The sequence below is a fragment of the Acipenser ruthenus genome, chromosome 4 (genome assembly GCF_902713425.1).
Source record: "Acipenser ruthenus chromosome 4, fAciRut3.2 maternal haplotype, whole genome shotgun sequence".
In the NCBI taxonomy this organism is placed as follows: Eukaryota; Metazoa; Chordata; class Actinopteri; order Acipenseriformes; family Acipenseridae; genus Acipenser; species Acipenser ruthenus.
This window is the reverse complement of record NC_081192.1, coordinates 49430579-49455186: the sequence shown is the minus strand read 5'-3', so window position 1 is coordinate 49455186 and position 24608 is coordinate 49430579. Positions and strand designations below refer to the sequence as shown.

Genomic DNA, 24608 nt, shown 5'->3' with positions numbered 1-24608 from the left:
AATAACTAATATGGCTTCTGTTCAAATCTTTAAAAAAAAGGAGTGTATTTATATAGCATTTAAATAAAATTTACAAAAAAAATGCAAATATGGTAAATAGCAAACTAGGATAGAAACACTAAAACTGAAAGAAAAAAAAAAATCACATTTTTTGCCAGTGAAAGTTTGTCTTGAAATGCTTCTAAACAGTAAACTTCACCAGTTTTTTTTTTTTTTTTTTTTTTTTAAACATCCGAACAAGTACTGTACATGCTTGAACACAACACGATTTTTTCTAATCCACTAATACTTTAGCGACGATGGTGTTTTTTGTTGTTGTAGCTTTACTAGATTGCTGCATTTAAATGTTCATGCATTAAGAAAATCAGCATCACTTATTTGCAAAACACGTAAATAACATCTTAATTTAAAAGATTAGTCTGTGCGTTGCCAGAGGCTCTCTTGGCAGCCACTTCTGGATTTCTTTGTAACCAAAAGAAGATCAGCATTTCCCACAGCTAGCCACTCAAAAGTGATAGGGGTGGGACGAAAACACTTTCTAAAATGTTTGTGTGTAGGTGCTAGACTTCTGCAATTCAGTTTTCAGAAACTTGCGTGGCTCTCTAAAAACATACCTGGAGTGTCTTTTTAGCAACAGAACGAACTTAGGAAAAATAAATAAATAAATAAAAAACGACTTGTCTGACGGGCAAAGTATAACGGCAAAACCTGTCCCTCACACACATCTTCTTGTCCCGGGCGTCGGGCGATACGACTAGCACACCGCTGTAAACCGTCATGTTATTCTTAATCCAAATCCATTACCTAGTTTTAAAAAAGCCTTTTCTGCTAAGCCTTTTCTGCAGTGGTGACACCAGAGATGGCAATCGGAACACTAATATTGCAGGGTTAGAAACTTCCACTCGCCTGAGGCCAATTAAATCTGATGAGGACTAGTTGATGTCTGTCTCAGTAGTCCTCTGGGCGAGAACTTAAAACAAATGTACAGATATACTCTCACGTTAACAGTATTGCGTTTAAAAAAAAAAAAAAAAAAAAATTTTCGAATGGGGTTTAGCAGCGGTGAATAAGCATTCATAATGCTTACAAAACAGTCCCTCGGAACTGATAACTCCCTTCATCTCCCTGGCAATGCCAACCTTGCAATGACGTTTTATGTTTCAGTTCTCCCTCTGCGTGGGATGAGAAGTTTACTGGGCGTTTGAATTTACTGAAACGCGTTGCAACTTTGAAGTGTAAAGTTATTTCACAATAACGACTGAAGAGGTCATTAGCAAAGGGGGGCCGGTGACAAGGTAAAAAAATAGGCTTGTTTTATTAAATTTAAAACTAACAAATAAACAATTACCATTAATGAACATTATCGTAATATGTTGCTTAAAACATAACACAATATTTCATAATAAAGTTATTATTATTTATTTCTTAGCAGACGCATTTATCCAGGGCGACTTACAATTGTTACAAGATATCACTTTATTTTTACATACAATTACATTATTTTTTACACATTATTTTTACATACAATTACCCATACAGTTGGGTTTTTACTGGAGCAATCTAGGTAAAGTACCTTGTTCGAGGGTACAGCAGCAGTGTCCCCCACCTGGGAGCCCTAACCACTACTACTCCACACTGCTGAGCAATGCCACTGCTTAGAATCACGCCAAGTCGTAACCTTGGCACATAGTATATATTTGGTACACGTACAGTACTGTCTAACGAAAGACCCATCGCAATTAAACATGTTTTATAAGTCAATTGCCATGTATGGCCTGGGGTTAAACAAGGCTGTCTCCGTGTTACTTACATAACAGTCATAAAGTCGACAGTGTAACATTTTGCCAGATGTATTTCTATTCCTGAATTCTGTAAATTACAATAGCGACTTTTAACATAACTGTCCACCCCTACCCCAAAAATGTAACTCTGGCACTGAGCGTCATTACTTTTAGCTAATTTACATTACATTTTTCAACATATTTTTACATACAATTACCATTTATACAGTTGGGTTTTTACTGGAGCAATCTAGGTAAAGTACCTTGCTCAAGGGTACAGCAGCAGTGTCCCCCACCTGGGATTGAACCCACAACCCTCCGGTCAGGATTCCGGAGCCCTAACCACTACTCCACACTGCTGCCCTATATTACCTACAAAACAGTAACACGTTTAAAGTTTTGGACTCAATGTCTGTAGCTTGGTGTTTACATTATCGTCAGCATATTTTAAGTGATTGGAAGCTGAAATTACTTTTTTAAAAACACACTTTTCTTATGCCGACAGTACCGATGAGCAATAATCAGTTTGTTTGAAAACCAGGCTTTAAATCACTGATAATAGATGCATAGGCGGAGATTGTGTGAGTGCTCCGGGTCTCAAGCACCAAAGGGGGTGGGAAATAAGGTCCTGCACAGTGCAAATAAATCACCTGCGCTGACAGATTATTGTGTGGATGCTTCAAAATCAGAACAGTTATTGCACCATTTAAAGTAAAACATTCACTGGCGACTCTGACAAACCAGAAGGTGATCCTTCACATATTCAAATCCATTTATACAAAGTCTCCCAGCTTTCTTGAAAAGATCTGCGTTTCCCTCGTTTCTTTTGTATTTGTTATGCTCTCATTAGTATCCAACCTAGTAGACTCAGTGTCCGTCAGTTCTGGTAGATTCTACTGTACTTGCTGAAGCGGTTTTAAAAGCCACCTAGTTAACAATTTCATCCCGAGGGCTACAGTGAAACGTACTGTCATTAAATTGGGACTTTATTGAAGACCACATGTGTATGTGAGTACTTTAATTATTGTAGGTAGCAATTCAGTTATTTAATTCACTCGCAGGTTGTAACCCCCACTCCACAAACCAGTCAGCATTTTTGTAAATAGCAACACATGTAATGAACAATAAAATAAACATTTTATTTGCGTCAGTGTCAATTTTAGGCAGAGCTTTGTGGTCAGCAAGGTGACACGGCTGAGAGAATTTTTTTCCTCTATCATCCCGTCTGGTGCTGTCAGTGTCAGTTTCTCAGCACACAGTACAGTAGTTGCTCAGTAACAAGGTGCAAACAGGTGATTGGTGCCTTTGTTAAAAACAAATCTAAATTTATAACAGTGTTTATTTTTTTAGGAAAATAAAATGTAAGCCTATTTTTAGGGACCCCAACTGTTGTTGTTGGTTCCAACTTAGGCACGTAATAACTTTACATCAGGGCGAGCTGAACCAAGTTTCAAAAGGAACTAGTACTTTGGACTAGTACCACAATATTGTTAGTTTCTAATCCTGAATGTTGTAATTCAAGTTGCAATGCAACAAGTAAATTAAAAGCATTGGCCACCAGTAATTAAAAAAATACTTTGTGCTTTGAAACATCAATGCTGTTGAAAAACATGAATACAAATTGAGTAGCAGTTTGCTAAGCATGTGGACTGGATATTTTCTGAAAAGCAACTGACACTGGAGATAGCAGACTGCTAGTTCCAAAATGCACATGCCACTGCTGACAAACTGATGGAAGCCAGGACCACATAGCCTGGGTGAATAGCTAAACTCGCTATGCACGGCTCCCAAGCACTCTAAGGAGATAACAGAGCACAGTGGGCCAGGAAGATCCCAAGCACATTAGGAGATAATAAATAACTGACAATTAGATTAGATTCCAGTTTAAACCAGCTACATTTCATACACATACCATTAGGTTTTAGATACACACTGCGCACAGGACCATAAAATGGTCATAGATCAGCAGGGTGTAGTCCCCAGGTGATTGGGCGCATGGCCAGGACTGGGGAGGAGAAAGACGGGCTGCGTTTTTCTGTAAAAATGTAATGTGCCTTTTGTTCAGTGGATTTTCCTGTTCTGTGCCTGGAAAGGAGATCCCACTGCATATACTGAATAAACAATTATCTTTTTGGACATACTTTTGGAATAGTAACCAATGACAAACGGATGTAATGTTATTTTGCAAATCTCACTCCATTATTTGAAAAACGTACTTCAAATACACAGCAAGTACAGCTCTGCAGTTTGTGAGATCTCCACTGATCTTTTTGTTATCTACAAACATTTTCTATTTACCATGAACAGGCTTATCTGCAGAGCACAGCAACTGTGAATAACTCCTGATTTACTGAAGTGATAGCCTTGCTCCTACTGCCTCAAGATCAATTCAATATGCATCTCTGCTGCTGAATTGTTACAGGGTCAGAAAGTCATACACAGGGTTGATGAACACGTGTCTGTTTCTAGATGGAACAGCACTCTGCAAGCTAGGTAGCAATAGCAGGCCAATGCTGGTGGAGAAAATACAGGGCTTTTAAAAAGGACTGTGCTCGTTTTTTGATCTTGTCAAGACCCACAAGCTAGGAAACTACTTCTTGGGGGGGGGGGGGGACGGGACTCTATATGTATCAGAGGAAGTCTACACTGCTGATCTGCTTAACATTTTCTTTGTAGAAGTGTGTGTCTGTCATATCACATAACAAAGAAGTCTAATGAACTTACAATTTTAGTAAAACAATGTGTGTGTGTGTGTTCAAGATTAAAAATTAATAAAAGTAAGCTAATGGGTTAACACATATCTATCTATCTATCTATCTATCTATCTATCTATCTATATATCTAGTGTGTGTGTGTAAAAATGTATACAAATAAAGGAAACAGTTGTACATACCATACTTCTTACGGATTTCATCATGTTTAGTCTTTTTTTCTGCCTTCCTGTGAAAATACAAAAATATATTTATTCAAAATGAAACCTTCTATGAAAATATAGTAGGGATCCATCAACTAATCCTATACAGTGCAGATATAAGCTATACAGTAGATCAAACAAAGGAAGTTGTGTTTTTTATGTATGATTTTATTCATACATTTCTTACTGAATATTCATTAAAACACCACACACCTTTACAGTAAGCCATCATTCACAAATATCAAACTTTTAACCCACCTAATTGTTTGAGATTTACTGTAGGTTTAGTCACAGGGAAAATATGAAAACATTTTCTCTTTCTATTAAACATACATGCTGCTGTCTTTCTATTCTCAAACACTGTTTTTCTGTTTATCTTGAATAGACTTATACTGTTCTTTTTTATCAAGATGTATGAACCTTTCCAGATCATCATGATTTCTGTCAGCAAAAATGAAATAACCGCAGGGTATTATAATGACCCTCTTCAGAAATGCAAAGGCACATTTAATTAGGAATTAACCATTAGCTTAATGCAAATACATGAAATAATTACTGTTTGATTTATAACATTATAGATGAAAATCAAAGATGCATTACGTGGAAAGCATTTGCTGAACAAAACATGAATAATGAACTTTACCAGCTCCACAGATAGAAATCTTTATGCAAATTAAGTGATCCATGTGGTACGGAACAGAAAAGCCAGAGCATGTATGTTTTTTGTTTTAAAAATCACTCTTCCTGCAGCGATTTAGAGCACTAGAGCAGCCATTTTGAAAACAGCTTTGAAAACGGACTTTAAAGTTATAAGTGTAAAAAGTTGTCAGGATGTTAATGACAAGAATAAATTACAGGTACATTATTTAAAACAGTTGTAGCAACACGTGAGGGGTGTATAACGCTATATATTTTTTAATTCATAAATAATTTGCTAAGTGCAGTCCAGTGGAGTCTTGCTGCTAACCACTTTCAAAGCTTGAGTTAAACAAATCGTAAAACGTTGATGACATTGTCGCGAGTCACTGACTTAAGAACATCAGTGAATGAAAATAAAACAGCCACATCTTCAAGTACTGCAAACAGTACTTAAACATTTCAATATATGTAAAGCATTAAATATCAGAAGTAAACATTTTAAATTCTTGGATTTTTTTTATTATATTAGAGTTCAGTTGAGAAATACTTTCAAAAGCAGAAACAAATAAAACAGGCAGTAAAACAAATGTAATTTTGCAAAGTCTCTGCAGAACAGCTTACTACTTTCTCATTGTGGTACAGCTCTAGCTTTCATAAAATCCATGCATAAGCAATTTAATTCTCTGCTCACTGACTATGGATTCTAGGAATGAACATGTAGGTCTATATTATCTCCTGCGGCGGGTAAGTACTGTAAAACTTTATATAAACACCCCAGCGTTTAGTTACAATATTTGCCAGTAGCCCTGACGCCTATTGGTGACCAATGCAAGATCACTAACATCTGCAAATACTTCAGATGCAATCATGAAAAAGCTGCCTGCACACAGGCCTATAGAAAGGACAATTACAACATTCCAGCAACGTCATTAAAGGTTGTGTCAGTGGGTAATAACAGTTTGTACAGTAATAATAAAAACAGTAAAATCCACTAGGCAGCCCTGTAAATATCAGAACACATTCATATTTTAAGGTAGGCTTGCAGCACAATAAAAAAAAAACATGATTGTTCACCCTCAAAATGTGTACATTGGTAAGCATGGACAAATCGATGAAAAATTAACTAGCAACAAATCTTAATTGCAAAACATTTTTGAGTAATTGTGTTACTCAAAAATGCTTCAAACTGTTAAAGATTAACACTAAAATTAATACAAGTACCAGTTTTATCACAAAATCAAAGCAAAAGTGACTAATTTGTCTTTATGATGTGTACATGGATAAATAAGAACGCTGGAAAAGGAGCAAAATACGAATATTCATATAAGACTCAATGCACGAAATACTGTTAATACAACAAAAAAAAACACATACAAATACACTAAAAGGCAACCCTGTTAATATCAGAAAACAAGTTTGTATTTTACTTACTTTCAGCATGCTCAAAAAAGCTTCACAACTGGTTTTAAAATGAATAACATCATAAAAAAACAGTATTATTATTATTTATTTCTTAGCAGACACCCTTATCCAGGGCAACTTACAATTGTTACAAGATATCACATTTATTTATTTTTTTTAACATTATTTTTTACATTTTACATACAATTACCCATTTATACAGTTGGGTTTTTACTGAAGCAATCTAGGTAAAGTACCTTGCTCAAGGGTACAGCAGCAGTGTCCCCCACCTGGGATTGAACCCACAACCCTCCAGTCAAGAGTTCAGAGCCCTAACCACTACTCCACACTGCTGCCCTGTAGAGCCTCAGGGTCTCTGTTGAAAAACAAATTGGTAAGCTCGCTGTACAGCCGTGTGTGTGTATTGGCTGGAACATTCAGTATGATGCACATTATATTATTATTCATAACCCGGCGTTTTGACCGGCGTCTATTTACCATATTTCGCAGAAGCCCCGGCGAGTATTGGAGACTGGCGATTATTTGAAGTTACAATATTCTGCATAACCTATTTTTTCTAAAAGGAAAACACAGTATGTTCATTAACCGCTCCAACAGAAACCTTAAGTTTTTTCTGGTTATAACAATTTTTTTTTTTTTTTTTTTTACAAAACTTTGAACTGGAATAATACATTTTCACATTGTTAGTTGTCGGTTTGTAGTATCATTAACTTATTATTTATTTATTTTTAATACATATAAGAACATAAGAATTTACAATTGAGGCCATTCAGCTCAACTTGCTCATTTGGTAGTTAGTAATTTATTGATCCCAGAATCTCATCAAGCAGCTTCTTGAAGGATCCCAGGGTGTCAGCTTCAACAACATTACTGGGGAGTTGGTTCCAGACTCCCACAATAATACAACTTTATAGGGTCAATATAAGAAGAATATTTTAACATTGGTTACTCAAATGTATTAATTGAAAGCAAGGACATTTTTCTTCCAATCTTTTTGGTGTAACCTGACATCATAATAACTTCCATAATAATCCTCCAACCTTATTTACTACGCCTACTACTTAAATTTAATATCTGTTTCTTGTGAAGATCAATAGCTTAAACATGTTACACTACAGTGTAGGCAATGAACTTTGGAACAGACATTTGACAAAACGGTTTTCTTTTATCAGCAAGAACAACAGAAACTGGCAGGGCCTAACTTAGAACAGTAAAGAATGCCGTGAGCCATCTGCTCGACTTCCCCTTACATACTGTTTTCCTGTAGCATGCAGGCCTAAAGATAATAACTGAATTGACCATTTGAGGTAGAGAAGTGCTTAAATGACCACCCTCATCACAATGTAGGATGTATTGTGAATAATGATTTCCATTACACGAGAGTAGATGTTAAAACTTCATGCTGATTTGAACTCGGCTCTCGCCAAGATAAGCACCAACTAAGACGTAGCTTTACAGTAAACTAATGTGATCCATGTGTGTCTCCATCCATTTACGTTTCCTTCCATATGATGATGTAGATATCCTTCTGTCTGGTGTTAATGGCTGAAGTGTAATGCTGGCTCCAGGGATCAGCTTATTTTGCCTCCCTGGCGCATCAGCACACACAACAGCTGCGATGCTGGCTCCGGGGATCAACCAAAGTGCGGCCTCCCCAGCGCATCAGCATGACAACCGTCTGGATTGAGCTAAGTAGGGTACATCTCTGGGGTTTTCAAGTGGGCACCTTCCATCCTCAGTGTTTCGTCGACTAGCCCACGACACCTCAAGAGGGCTCGACGGTGATTCTGGCGTCCCAGCATCACCCCCCTCCGTCCCCCACTCAACTCAGCCCAGCTTACTTACCTGTCCCCAGCCAGAATCTTTCCGTCTCAACCACAGCCAGTTGCTGCTCCTCTCTGCTGCTTCAGATAAGTTCTTCACTGTGCGACGCAACTCTTGGCCACTGAATCCGACGTCTCTGAGAAACCGGGTTGTAGAGTGTGCCACAAATCCTCGACAACCCACTTCCACTGGGTAAACCCGAACTCTCCATCCTCGCTGTTCCGCTTCAGTGGCTAGTTGAGCATACCGCAGTTTCTTCCTCTCATACGCCTCATCTACAGCATCCTCCCATGGCACTGTTAACTCTACCAGGTGAACAAGGCGTGCTGATCCAGACCACAAGACAATATCTGGTCGAAGGTTAGTGGTGGCAATCTCAGGTGGAAAAATAAGCCGTTGACCAACATCTGCCAGCATATTCCAGTCTCTAGCAGCTTCCAGTTGTCCTGGGCGAGGATTGGTTTTAACACCTTTTCTTGGTGGTTGCTCTCCTGGGCGGAGGAATGTTGTCTTTTGTGTGTAATGTTTTGATGGAACAGGTGGCAACTTATTGGTCATGTTACGCTTGTCTTCCAATGCTAAGGCCAAACATCGCAGCACCTGGTCATGGCGCCAAGTAAACCGTCCTTGGCTAAGAGCCACCTTACATCCTGTCAAAATGTGCCTTAATGTTGCAGGTGATGAACACAAAGGACATGAGGCATCCTCTCCTACCCAGAGGTTTAGGTTCTGTGGTGATGGGAGAACATCATATGTTGACCTGATGAGGAAACTGATCCTGCTCTGTTCCATTGACCATAGGTCTTGCCAGCCAATCTTGCGTTGTTCCACACTCTCCCATCTCATCCATTCTCCCTGTTTGGCCTGGGAAATGGCCTTTATACACCTCATCCTCTCCTCCTGCTTTTGCACCTCGTTGACTACCAGCTTCCTCCTTTGAGCTGGGGCCGCCTTGTGCCATGTAGGAGGAGTTGAACTGAAACCAAGACCCCCTCTTCCATGCTGAACTTGTCCCATGATATCACCAATTCGAAGGGCAGCCTTTGCATCTTCCACAGCTTTCTTTGCCGCCCACTTTCTTCCAGTTTTCAACACAGGTGCTGCCTCCCTTACGCATTTATCGCGTGACTCTACTAATGTCATTTCCAGTCTGACCTTGGCGCACTTAAACTCCTCGGTTAGAGCAGAGACTGGTAGCTGCAGTATTCCTTTACCATAAAGTCCCACTCTGCTGAGGCAGCGTGGAACTCCCAACCATTTCCTGATGTATGAACTGATTAAAGCTTCCAGCTTCTCTACTGTTGTCAAAGAAACCTCGTACACAGTCAGTGGCCACAGCAACCTCGGCAGTAGACCAAACTGAAAGCACCAGAGTTTTAGTTTACCTGGTAGAGCGCAGCTGTCTATGCTCTTCAACCCTTCCACTGCTTGTTGTCTAACTTCTCCCACACGAACTGTGTCCTTTAGATCCCCGTCGTACCATCTCCCAAGACTCTTCACTGGCTTCTCAGACACTGTTGGTATTGCCTCACCATTAATGAAGAATGTTTTATCTACTACTTTGCCTTTAATTATAGAGATGCTCCTTGATTTAGTGGGCTTGAATTGCATTCGTGCCCATTCAATGTTATTGGTTAATTTGCCCAATAATCGATTAGTGCAGGCTACTGTTGTAGTCATGGTTGTCATGTCATCCATATATGCTCGAATTGGTGGTAATCGCATTCCAGAAGCCAAGCGCTCTCCTCCTACTACCCATTTTGATGCCCTAATGATTACTTCCATTGCCATGGTAAAAGCCAGTGGAGAAATGGTGCATCCTGCCATTATTCCAACCTCTAGGCATTGCCATGTAGTGCTGAATTCTGAAGTTGAAAAACTGAATTGCAAATCTCCAAAATAGGCTTTCACTAAATTTGTTATTGTCATCGGTACACTGAAAAAATCAAATGCTGCCCAAAGTAGTTCATGTGGCACTGAACCATATGCATTAGCCAAATCCAGGAATGTCACATGGAGCTCCTTCCTCTCCTTTTTAGCTGATTGAATTTGTTGCCAGATCACATTGATGTGTTCTAAGCAACCTGGGAAACCTGGAATGCCCGCTTTTTGTATTGAAGTGTCAATGAAGCAGTTCTTTAATAGGTAAGCTGACAATCTCTGAGCAATAATGCTGAAGAAAATCTTGCCTTCTACGTTTAATAGGGAAATGGGACGAAACTGACTGATGCTTGTAGAATCTTTTTCTTTAGGTATAAAGACTCCACCTGCTCGGCGCCATGCTCTTGGTACAACCTGTTTTTCCCATGCCACTTTCATCAATTTCCACAGAATTCGTAGAACTCCTGAAGCACTCTTGTACACTCTGTACGGAACTCCATTAGGCCCTGGAGATGATGAAGCCCTTGCTTTTTTCACAGCTTGCTCTATTTCTTTCCACTTAGGTGCACAGTCCTCCATTTGGTATTCTGGTGGATTGATAGGTGGGATGTCTGACGGAATTGACATAGGCTCCTGCCTTTTTGAATCTGTATGTGTTTCCTCCAAATATCTCTCCAGCTCAACCTTAGATGCTTTTAGTGTGCCATTCTTCTCACTGGTGAATAACTTCTTTACAAATTTGAATGGGTCTTTATAAAAGTTAGCTCTCGCACGCTCCTTCTTTTTGTAGCGTTTCCGTAGGCGCTCAGCTCTGCGCAATGTTGCAAGCTTATCTTTTATGACCTTTTGTAAGAGATTGAGTCCCTCCTTCTGACTTTGTTCTGCTCTTCTCCATTGGTTCCTCAGCTGTCTCCTTTCTCTAACTAAGCGTTCAATCTCCTGCTGCCGTCTAGACTTTCCAGGAATAGTTTGTACTTTTTCCTTCCTTTTTTCAACTCCAAACCTCTCACTTCCATATGCGTAGATGATGTCCCCAAATTTATCCAGCTTCTTTTCAACTGTTCCACTTAATCTTTCCAATGCGACGCAGAGATCTGTGTTTACTGTGTCCCATGCAGTTTTCTCACAAGCTCTTGGCCATTTAACTCCAGGCTTGTGCCCGTTGAGGTTCTTTTCTCTCTTATGCTGGTTTGTCTGACCGGGTTCACAAGGATCATTAGGTTCATCACTAACTGTGTCCATGCAAGTCCTCCTCACATCTATGACAGGGGTGCTGATATCCTGCGAACTGTGGTTTGCTTCCTGTCGCTGGATTTCATTCGACTGACTTGACTGACTTCGTAAGAAGTACTGATCAATGCGAGGCCCTTGTCCCTTCTCCCTCAAGCATTTCATTCTCCCTTGATGAATCTTCAAACCCCTGACCGTTGTCGCCTTGCTCCAGCCGCAGACACAAACCTGGAGTTCCATGTCTTTGTTAACTGCAGATCTTGAACTAGTCTTTTGTGAAGTACTCTCCATACTCATATCCGTTTCCGTTCCTAAGTCGTTAACCGTGTTGTCCAACGTTGAGTCATCTTCCGCCCCCGCTCTCGCAGACTCTAGGGGTATTTTTCTCTTTAATTTCTTAGAAGCCTTGGGCGGGTGTCTCCAGCATCCTGTAAACACAGAGCTGGATACTGCCGACAAGGGTAGCTAACCCTTACCAGCCCCAATGGGGTCTCTTTCCTCCTGTCAGCTGTCTCTCCAGGCTGTCACAAGGTCTTTCCCTTGTTGCCAGCTGCACTATTCACAGCAGTCACTGGACGTATCCAGATCTTCATGATTTCCATTACACGAGAGTAGATGTTAAAACTTCATGCTGATTTGAACTCGGCTCTCGCCAAGATAAGCACCACTTATTTTTAACTAATTTTGAGAAAATGAGTATTCATCATTAGCTGTTTTTTACTTGTTTTACAATGTAATTACTTTTCCCTGGTGCTTGCTAGTTAGAACATGTTTGAAATATATAATAAAATTGCTACTCGTTCTAATTTGATAAACAGGAAATAGAACCACGAAGTAGATGTGGACCACTATTTCAATGCACTGGCTGTGCGATGTTTCAAACTATGGCGAATTAAGTATTTTTGATGGAATTACTAATAGGTGTTCAGTATAAAAAATAAATAGACTACATTAGCCTACAATATATTGTGTTGACAGGTCTCCAGTTCAGAAACTTTGGGAAGACTGTTGAGTTGAATAACCATGAGTAAGGATACCATTTTGTTATGGTAACAATAGGTAAAAATCACACCACAGTCACAGCTTTAAAAAATAAATAAATAAATAAAGAAAGAAAGACAGTTCACAGAAAGATCACAACTACAAAGATTTGAACTTAAATATATTTAATTATGTAATATCTGTGCTAAATAAACATCTAATGTATTTGACACGCACTGTCATCCCTGAGCACCGTTATAAGATCAGAAGGATCATTCTTCATCTACACTGTTAAGCACTGCAGGGCAACTACAGCAAAAGCTGCAAATCAGTTTCATGCTTCTCCAAAACTGTAAACCGTCCTCAAATTAAAGGTTTTGCATTATCAAGGGTATGCAGAGGTATATTTTCTGCACAAAAGGCTTCGGTTATTTTGAAAAGTTTGTTTCTACTTTAAAAGCTACTCCCTCCGCTTTCAAGAAGTTATTTAGGATATTGCTGTGTTAGTTGCTTAGAACTTAATTCCGACACTTTTTTGTAGTTTGTGTAGATATTCACCTTTATTTGACATTTGCTAACTGCTTTAACTTTGCACTGCGGCCCATTCAAAAGACATGTGCTGCTCACTTCCTATTTCCCCGCTGAGTGGAAGTGACCACCATGATAGTCGTATCCTGAACCACAACTGCAACATGAAACTTTTGCACATAGTACTCAAAGATGCAAACTATGCCCTTTTTCCATTTAGTTTTTAAATTGTAAATTACAGTAATGCACTGTTAAATTCATGTAAAGGTATGGTTACAGTAATAAAACTGTTCCATTTTAAGAGTTATGGTCCTATTCAATCATATGCCTTCAATGATAAAATAGTGATGTAGCTTATAAAATGGCAAGAATAGAGGGAGCAATCTCATTGGCTAACAAATGTTCCAACCTGTGCAGCTAAGTTACCATATGTCTGCAGGCCTAGGCTGTTTAATGTGCTGAACACCCCTAGGCGTGTAGATATTGGATATCTGAACACCCTAGAGTGTGTTACTGTGTTTAGAGGTTTGTGAGACGTGTCATTTATTTAATCAGGTGAAAGTTTAATATTAAGGCATCAGTTTAATAAGCTAAGCTTGCTAAAAATGAAAAAAAGAAGTCAGGCTGGCTGCAGCAGAAATACATGAACAATAAAGCTTATAGTTATAACAAGTGGTAATAAATAAATAAATACAAAACAAACAAAATAATCAGTACTTCTGTTAACTGAATTATACTGACTTGGATCAATGGGAAAGTGTCTGTTAGATAAATCTGTGTTTGTTTTTTCATGTGATGATATTGTTCCTTTTATTGAAATTCTTGTAGAATGGTACAGTTGCTAGTATTCCCCTTCTTCCCGCACCCAACTTACAGTTTCTCGTTTATCCATAAAGCAATTGGCAGACCATCCCCCTGCTAATGTATAAAACAAGCAGTATTTGTCATGCTTTTTTTTGTTGTTCTCTTCTGCCATCTGGTGGCAGGAATAATGAAGTGGAAGTTTTTCAGAAAACTCACAACTGCTGCTGTAACTGATCTACAGAAACACACAGATCCCACTATATAAAATGGTATAAATATATGTACTGTATATGACTGGATTTTCAATAATTTGGTATCATGGAGAAAACAATATGTATATACAAAAAACTTATGAAGTCAACAGCAGCAGAAAAAAGTCTATAGAAAAACAAAACGATATGGTGATAAAGCAGTAAACGTAAAAATGCAATGAATGTGGCAACTGCTTTTACCAAGCAAACAAATAAATAAAAAACAAATGAATAAATTAATAAAGATGTGTACTGTCAACAGCATCTAAATGTGTATTGAATTATAATTTCAGAGACAATTACATTCACAAAGAGCCGTAGATCAGGCGTCTGTTCTGTTGTAGCCGAACATTCCGAGTTGTGTGACTTAATAAAAACTTCAAAAAATTTCCCCCATTCCCAGAGACAAGGGACAGACACAGTAGCCTATATACTGTGAGGTTTATATTCGGGTTCCCTAGTAAAGGCAATATACTGCTTTTGGCTGGGCTTTATGTTCTGTATACAAAAAAGGCACATGAGCCTTTGGCAAATTAGGGCCACCCTATACACAGGAAACCTCAGCTGCTTAAATCCAATCTCTGATCAAACAGGCATGTAAAAAGTGTTCAATACTAAATCTGCTTATGAAACCCTATAAATATTATCAATGTACTTTAATATGGACTGTTAATCCCCAAGGAGGGGGAAGAAATGTCATCATTAGCAATAAGGTCACATTATTTGAACACTTACCTTTCATTCAAGCGTTGCATTCTTTCCTCACGTTTCCTGGCCATTCTTTCTTCATCTCTATCAGATCTACATAAAAGAAACACAGTCAATGGCTTATTGCCCACATTGTCAAACAGGTAACACAGCAATAACGATCCATGTGGTACGGAACAGAAAAGCCAGCGAACGTATGTTTTTGTTTTAAAAATCGGTCTTGCTGCAGTGATTTAGAGGACAGCCCTAAAGCCCCAGTGCACTAGAGCGGACATTTTGAAAATAACTTTGAAATAGACTTTAAAGTTGTAAGTGTAAAAAGTTGTCAGGTTGAAATTACATGTGCATTGTTTAAACAGTTGTAGCAACACATGGGGATGTGTAACGTTACATTTTTTGACACAAACATATTATATATTTAATTGTACAATCCTGTGTAGGTTCATGATGGAATAAACACTGTCTGTAATTCTGCTTTAATACTGTATCTAGTCCGTGCACATACTAAGCTGGGGAAAGGAAAAGCGTTCCACTGTTTTTTTCAGGCCGGGTCGGATCCGGGTCCAATAAGAATTTTAACATCCATTTAAGATACCCCAGGCAAACTATATATCTTTTTTTGACAGTCTGAACTTTTCACTGGTGACAAGTTTTTGTGGATTTTTAAAAAATACAGCTATTATTGTATGCAAAATGCAACTTTTTTTTTTTTATAAAATGTTGTCAAGTCCCTAAAATCCTTATGTTTAGGACTGTCAGTGAATTCATTTTTGATTGGTTAATTTATGGGCATTAGTGGATAAAAAATCTGTAGATTAATCTGTGCACGTTTTTAATAAAGGTAACCATATTATAGCAGCTGTCCTGCATAGCAATATTAAAAAATCAATAGAGTCTTAAAAAAAAGTGGTCTTTTTAAAAGCATTTTTATTATTTTAGTAAAATGAAACACATTTTCACAGAACATCAGTTGTTTACATAGCTATGTACTTGGCTTCCTTCTTGTAATTCTGAATCTAGCAGAACCTGAGGCACCGAAGAGATTAAGCCGCTCTGAGTCTTGTTACAGGTACCTGAGAATACTGTGGTTATTGACAAGCAATTGCTTAACATCCTGACTGACAGCAATCAGAGAAAGTAATTCCACATAATTACCTCCATTTGAAGAACTTGTGCCTTCATCAGTTCAGGTATTTCCGGTGAATACTGTACCTCCGTTTTTTCTGAGAAAGTTGGCAGTCCAATCATAAGTGAGAGGAGGCAGGAAATAAACAGTTGAAGGTCTTTAGTAGGTTTAACCAATGGGAGAGTCAACGATCTGCACCTTGTTATACAGGTGTCCAATCATGAGTGAGCAGAGGCAGGACATAATTGGGAGTTTAACCAATGGGAAAGTCAAAAGATCTGCCCTGGTTTTACAGCTGTCCAATCATTAGTGAGCAGACGCGGGACAAAAATGTTAGGGCAGGGTGTAAGCACAGCTAAATTTCATGCGATATTGCTTATTATAAAGACAGTTATTGCGAATTATATGGAGAACTTCGAAGTAATATTTCGAATTGTTTTTTACAAATGAAAAAAAAAATGTCATAAGACATTGTAGTCGATTTGATTGCGAAATAATTTAAGGTACAGTATACACCAGAAATACCTGAACTGATGAAAGCACCAATTCTTCAAATAGATGCAATTATGTGGAATTACTTTCTCTGATTTCTGATTATGACAGCATGTTAAGCAATCACTTGTCAATAGCCACAGAAGGAAGCCAAGTACAAGCGATTCTCTCTGCAGTAAAACACTTAGCTCCTCTAAGACGACAGTCACGACCGCCACTTTGATTTTCTGAGCAACAAACCCTTTGTACTACTACACATGATGGCAGTGATACTCCACGGCTTTGAACCAAGTATTCCATCTTGCTACAACAGGTTCCGGCGGTAATGTCGGGCATTCAATGCCATGGTCGATAAGGCAGTCTCTGAAACGAGCACGTCTGAGTGGGGCTTTGTAGAACAGTTTTTTTTTATTAGAGCAGACAGTCGGTCCACGTCTGTATACAACTGGTGCCAGCACTCACCTAGTAAAGCTGTAATGTGTGCCCAGCAGGTCACGTGAAAGTTAGTTAATGCTACTTGAACTGTCATTGAATGACTTTTGTATGTCTTTGCATTATCCGTCACATAAGCCACTATATTTGAAAAGTCAATTTCATGTTGTACAAGAGTCTATCACAGCTTTTGAAACCGTAGAGTAATTAACATGCTCTAACTCCACTGTTTCTGCGAGCTTGGCAGCAGCTGGGCAATCGTCTGAAACCTGCATCAGCTGTAATAAAATATTCGCCACATACCGGTTCAGCCGGTCTGTATATTCATTCACAATTACAACTACGTGCTGACCCTTCAATTCAGCGATCAGTTGTTGCTTGTGCTATTGAAAGACCTGGGGAAGACGGGTCCGTCTCAGTGTACTTGCTTGAGGGATACAGACCCCATTTCTTAAGTGCTCGTTTAGGAACTCTCATTTTGGGTTTGTCCGTTTTTTCGAGAGGGATGTTTGCACTACAGCAGGTCTCCACCCAGTCTTGCACCATCTTTTCTCTGTATTGTTGATTTTCATTTTGTCATGCAAGCACTCCTGTAATTGTGTGCTGTTGCTTTGCTGCTGCCAAGCCCCCTCTCTCTGCCCTTCGGTTTCTTTTTTCCGTTGCTGCCACATGACGAGGGCCTCTAACATGGTTGACTATGCAATCCTTTTTAACATAGTCCAAAACCTTGTTGCAAATTGTACAGAATAACTTCCCTGCATCCACATGGAGCACATCTTTTCTGAATTCTTTTCCGCGATCTTCAGGCTTAACCATTTTTTTCACATAGGAACTAATGCAAAGTGAACAGCTTAAACAGACGGAGAGCAAAGGGGGGAAATCGGAATAATCAAGTAATTTCTGAAATGAAAGATAATTTTGGGAAAAAAACACGCCAATTTCCCATAATCACTGGCCCTATGTATCACATATCACACACACACACACTGAATCTGCACAAAATAAGGATTTTAGAAATGGGTAACATAACATCAGCAGTCAATGGTTTGTTACCCATAATACTTCTGCAACCTGAGGTAATGTCATTGTATGTAGTGGCTTAGAAACACCAAAAAGAAAATGTATACAATGTACATTAATTCGAGATGTTGTATTTAACAAGCGTCCGCACATATATTTTACACAAAAATTCAACCAGACATTGCCATTTTATGTGTTTAACACTTAAATATGGCTGGTAGTAAAGAGGGATTTATATATTCATACCACGGTAAAGAGGGTTGTGTTTCTACACAGGTAAGCTTGAGAATTTGACAGGAGTGGAGTGATCCAATCACAACACTGCACATTTCTGTGAATCTGATGCATCATATACAAAATACTCCCTTCGTTTAAAATCCCCAAAAAATTGAATAGACTAAATGTAGAGACTGTGAAAAAGGTAGAGGTGGATTTTGAGCATATGGATATACCTCAAAATGAACCATATTACAACAGGTTACGTGCTGTTGATTTATTAATCCAACACAAGAGAAAGCATTTAAATAAATATACTACCATACTCCCAGCAGTTTTACATGCAAAAAATCTAAAATCTGACAATCCACGGAGAGACACTGCATGCAGGTCTCCATCTAGATTACAGGATAACGAGAATACCTTTCATAGCAAGATGCAACTAAAACACAGGAACAACAGTTCCATGATGTAAGGCTTAAGGCCTTGAATATTACCAAGTGAAAATCAAGGCTTTTTAAGGTTTCCCAAGCCCCGTAAGAACCCTGTTTATAGAGCAATCATGAAACCAGCCAAAACCACAATGTTCATAAAACAAAAAGTTACCCTGAAGAGCGCTTCCTGCAACAGCAGCCGCAGCAGCAGCAGCAGCAGCAGATGGTGATGGCTGTCGAGATGATACCACCCACCACGGCCATGGCGATGATCATGGCCTCAAAGTTTACTGGATTAAAAGGCAGGGGAAATTAGTTAACATTGTAATTCAAAACTAGACAACATAACAAAATAAGTCTGAGAATACAATTAATCTTGAACTATACCTTGACAGTTTACAGTTTATTTATTTTTTTTAACAATACTCTACAGCAGGGCTTCCCAACCCTGGTCCTGGGGACCCCGTGTGTCTTCTCAGTTAGAATGAAAACCAGCTCTCAATTACTTAACTAAACCCTCAATTCAACTAATGATTAGCTTAATTAGGCATTTGATAGTCCACGTCCCATCCCTTATACAAATAAACTACTAATTTACTACTGTACATAAACCGAGTCATTGATTATATAGGCACTGTTTGTATTCATATTAAGAATGCAATAACAACAATATTGCTGCTATATTACTGTTTAATGTATTTATTTAAATGTACATACAGTGTTTTAAATTAGCAATAACAAAGTATATCTATACCAAGCATCAAAAGAAACTCATCACTATTATAACACATTTACTGTAAAAAAAAAAAAAAAAAAAAGGTATGTAAATGATGGACATTGACAAAATGTTTTTGGTTTCTTTTTAATCACTTGATCATTCATCCTTGACCATGACATGCTTGAGTGACTATGACTGAAGCATATGCACTTAATCACCTAATTAGTGAGACAGTTGATTGGACACTGGATATGGAGTGATTTCATCTGTTGAATTGCAAGCAATAAAGAAAATCACAGAAAAAAAACAATATGCCACGTTTGTCAAGACAGCAGCGCCTTCGTGCAATCGGCATGTTGGAGGCTGGACTAGGGCAGCGCTGTGGCTCGCCGTCTTTGGTGCAAACCTGGCGAGACTGTATAACCAGACACACTCTGTCAATGACAGGCCACCAACTGGGAAACCAAGCGTCACAACACCTGCCAATCGACAGATCATTTTGCAGCACCTTCGTGATCTTCGTCAATTGTTAATCAGCACAATAAAAAAGTCACTGCACCTGCTCTTAAACAGAGTTTGTCATTTTTCGATCACATCTAATGAATTTTTCAAAATATAAGTGATACGTTTCTTTTGATGCTCAAATGTAAGTGATAAGTTTCTTTTGTTGTTCAAATATAAGTGATTAGTTGATTTTGATGCTCAGTATGTATGTATGCATATGTGTGTGTGTGTGTGTGTATATGTATGTATATATGTATATATATATATATATATATATATATATATATATATATATATATATATATATATATATATATATACACATACACACACACGCACACACAGTAGTTACCTGTGGTGTGGAGGTGTTGATGCCGCGGGTGGAAGCCAGAATCGGGAAAGAAAAACAAAGAACGGAAATAAAAAGTGAGTTAGCTATATGCTTAGTGCGTATCTCCCTGAGAAGGTGCACATTCTCTGAGAGATAGGTATTTAGTTGTTTACTTAAAAGTAAAACTAAAATAAATATAAAAGAAAAGATACTTACCGGTTTGGTGTGTTAATGGCGTTTGTTAGGTAAGTGTGGTGACTGGGCGGCGCCATGTTTGTGAAAGCTCTGTGTTGCAATGAGGCGCCATGTTTATGCGGGGCATATGATCACTCGGTTTTACCGTAAATCCCAATTACAGGCGCAAATGAAATTTGATATTACCGTTATGTATTGCTGCACGGCAGACGGTGTCATTTATAAATTAAACGGGTGTTTGGGTGTTTTAACTTGTATTAAGTTAAATTTACCACTTATTGTGATTATTCTAGGTGGGATTTTAATTCAGAACCTAGTGATTTTATATAATTACTGTGCTGTATTTATATAGGAGTTTGGGGATTGTATTTAAATATTTGTAAATTTTTATTGTTCTGATGTTTGGTTTCTTCCCAGAGAGAGAGAGAGAGAGAGAGACTGACTGACTGACTGACTATGAGTATCTTCTTTACTGCTAAAACCGTTTATTCATCCTGCATTTAGGAGTTTCTTTTTGTTTTGTAAAAAGTTTATTTTGTGTGTTTTTCATTTAAATGTTGGTTCAGTTTCTGGAACTTAAAATAAAAAGGAAAAAAAAAAGGATTGCAAACTTAAACTTCTCTTGTCTGTGTGCTTCCCTGCAATACCATCTTTCACCACTTAAGCTACTTGTTAGTTTAAGAGTTTAGTTAAGTAATTGAGAGCTCAGTTGGAATGAAAACTAGAAGACACAGGGGTCCCTGTGGACCAGGATTGAGAACCACTGCACTAGGCCAGGCCTGTCCATTGAGTTTCCCAATAAAATGTTTGATTTGTAGTATCCCATCCCATTCATTAATGGGCTTGAAAAAGACTACACGGGTGATCAGTATTCTTTGGTGGAAGCAAGTTGAGTCAAACTACAGCAAAATGTGTTGTGTTTAAACATCACACATGTTTAATAATCACAAACATAATGAAGCTGTTTATTTTACAGTATGGCTAAACCTCTTTTTTTAAATCTCTGCACTTTTCAAAAAATATCTTTGCACCTATTCAGCAGTTCAGTTTTGGTGAACTAAACTTATTTTATATTACAACTCCCTGCTCCCTGGAGTATAGTTCTATGCACTAGACCTGTATATATGCTACATGAGAGTTGTGTGCAACGATTCAGCAACAATCATACATTGCAGAAGGATCTTAAGTGACTTCACAAGTGGCATGATAGTGCCCATGCAAACAGATAGTCGTTCAACACAGAGGCTGAATCAACCATTTTATCAATCAGTCAGAAGATGAAGATGTGTGCAAACCACTAAGGTCATTCTATAAATGTTGACCAGTCTGTGTAGACTTGAGTATCCATTTAGTAACTTTATTTTCATACACTCACCCCAACACACTCCCCATCGTGCATCAGACAGACGGCAGACTATGGATGGTGGAAGTACATTTCTGACAGGATAATCCAGACAAACATTGGTGGTGTAACACCACAGACACTGCAAGAACGAAACATCCAAAAACTCAGTCAAACCATTTTAATGCAAAACCAATTTGGTTGAAAATGTAACTGTGTAAAGAAAGACTACGCAGGCCTAACAGGTTTAGAAAATTTACATTTACAAACATTTATAAACTACAGACAATTTTAGAACGCTTCTATTTAGGTTTACTGAGACTACATTCTAAAAACCACAGAGAAGAGTATAACATAATAAATTAAATAAAGAAAAACATCTGTCTATTGCAAAATGGCTATAAATTCACAATTAGCGCTATCAACATTATGTAAATGACCATCAGAAGTGTGTACAGAAGAGTACACAATAAGAATTAACAATTGCATGTTTAATCACAATTTGATAAGCGATTCCCCAGACAAATGCAACAATGTAAGTATGACCTACAGAGGGACAGATGGCCAGAAACTTAACTTAAACTAAATAGTGTTAGTTTTACGCAATTCTCCAGGTACATACACAAATAACAGTGTAGCACACAAGTAGACGGACAGACGACCTCTACAATATAGCTCCTGAATGTGAGAGATTCAATCCTCCCCCAGCATCAGATAACAGAGCACAAAACAAATAAGTGCTAGTATGTATCCAGAACAAATACTGTACATTAGTATAAACTTGTAAGATTACTCACCGATACATTCTTCAGGCACTCTTCACAAGACCCTGTGATGGAAGAGCACGCTAAAATTTGAAACAAAAATGTGAATATTTAAATTGCTGTGTCCAACCATTTGTGCAATAATGTGCAAGTAAAAAAAAATAAAAAAATCCACAAATACAGTGGCTGCTGTTTCCCAGTCACTTCCTGTGCTGTAGGTCAGTCTTTAAGAGCAAGTAGCTTTAAATTCAATTCTCAGGCGCGTTGACCGAAAGTCCAGCACTATGGCACTATAAAGGCTCATTATATATCAATGGCAGGTAAGTAGTCAAGTGCAGCTCCTGAAAGCAGCAGTTTCACATTGTAGTCTGTATTGCTATAATCCTGCACATCTCGACAGGGATTAAAAAAAATAAAACAAACAATCTAAGCACCAAAATGATCACTATGATAAAATGGGAGCCTGCACATGTGTATTTTTTAACAAAATATCAAATGAATAGACTTTTTGTGTTCAGTGATTCAATTACAGTGAAACAAGATGCATCTGTGGTAAAAGTTATTTGTCCACCCTGTGTCTGGACAGGTTCAGTGTTGTTTTTCTGCAGAAAAAGATTTTGACCTGAAATAGTTCAGAGAATGTATCTTCACACACCCCATATGCAGAACCTCTGCTTTACTGACTGTATTTTCAACCTGATTGCACCATCACACCACTACACTACAATAACCATAATCCAACAATTGGGTTTTGTAAATTACAAAAGGTTCATAACTGGAAGTCCTGAGTGTGGTCCTCCCTTTGTTACTTTCAGGGTGCTGATCAATTCAAATCTTATCAGACTGCTTCTAACCCCGCGGTTACATGACATTGAATTACAATGTAGTATTTATTTTCAAATTGTAATTACAAGATTTAGCTGGAATACACAAAGACTGCAAAGTACACCTGAAGAATACAATCAGTTATGTTTTCATTCAGAAATTAAGCTAGCATTTCACTTTCTGACATGGTGTTTAAAGTCTCATACTTGATTTCATGTGAAAACTATGGAGTACAAGTATGCACAGAAGTGTTAATCTGTCGGAAATAATATGCTCATCTCTCCTTGTGTTTTGCATATCTGGTGCCAACAAAGAAGTCCCTATGACAGCAAGTCAACAGTCACCTTCAAAAAATATAATCTGCATTGCTGTGTAAACAAATTATGTTCGAATTACGGATCTTCAACACAAACTTAACTGATTTCATCTTTGTATAGACAATTAGTTAAATATGAATAAACTTTCAATGTTACGGTGTCGTGTCAGTGTTCCCGTCGCAGGAGAAGACAGAATTTGCTAGTAGTAGACTACAGTCCAGAGAGTTTGAAATCCCCCTAACTGTACATTCAATACAATATTCGTGCTGCAATTTTTAGAACCATTTTAAAGGTAACTTAAATACATATGTACATATAGATAAATAAACACAGTCGACTCTTACTCTGATGTGGTACAGGTGTAGTCGAACTATCTCCGAATGAGACAAGAATGCAGCAGATGCTGGCGGCGAGTAAGACAACCGAACTTGAAAGTTTTAACTGTAGGAACTCCATTTTGTATTTATTTTAAAAGCAATCACATTGATTCATGTTAACTTTGTCTCAATAATACAAATCCAAAAAAAAACCAAAAACATATACCCAGTCGGAATTATTAATAGCCTAAATTGTTGTTTTGTTTCGTTTTTCTATCTACGATTTCCTGGTTGAATCCTAGGATAATGAAAAGAAGGATCGGTCACTCCCATAATTCCGACCGAGTTTACCCATAATACTGTGCGTTTAAAATCACAGGCGCCATTGGAACCCCATCAGCAGGACACAGGAATAGCCACTAGAATAGAGGTTCCCAAACTTTTGATTGCCGCGTACCCCCTTCCAGACCTATCAACTGTCTGCGTACCCCTAGCATACAGATTTATATTTTCATGTTGTTTTTAATATATGCTTTCATAATACACAGATTTATACACATACACAATAATATACTTACAATATAAATGACTATAATAATATAATTACGGCTT

General features: G+C 38.1%; 1 protein-coding gene across 1 annotated transcript in view; it reads right to left on the bottom strand.

Moving 5' to 3' along the window:
- LOC117399594 (pituitary tumor-transforming gene 1 protein-interacting protein-like) overlaps positions 1–24608 on the bottom strand; it is a 30062-nt gene extending 5454 nt beyond the window's left edge. Inside the window, exons 1-6 of the mRNA XM_033998879.3 lie at positions 24024–24608; positions 22571–22620; positions 21807–21915; positions 18856–18973; positions 14991–15056; positions 4675–4721 (exon numbers count right to left, since the gene is read on the bottom strand). Coding sequence (XP_033854770.3) covers positions 4675–4721; positions 14991–15056; positions 18856–18973; positions 21807–21915; positions 22571–22620; positions 24024–24135 — 502 coding nt within the window. The 5' untranslated portion in view covers positions 24136–24608. The remainder of the gene's footprint in view (positions 1–4674; positions 4722–14990; positions 15057–18855; positions 18974–21806; positions 21916–22570; positions 22621–24023) is intronic.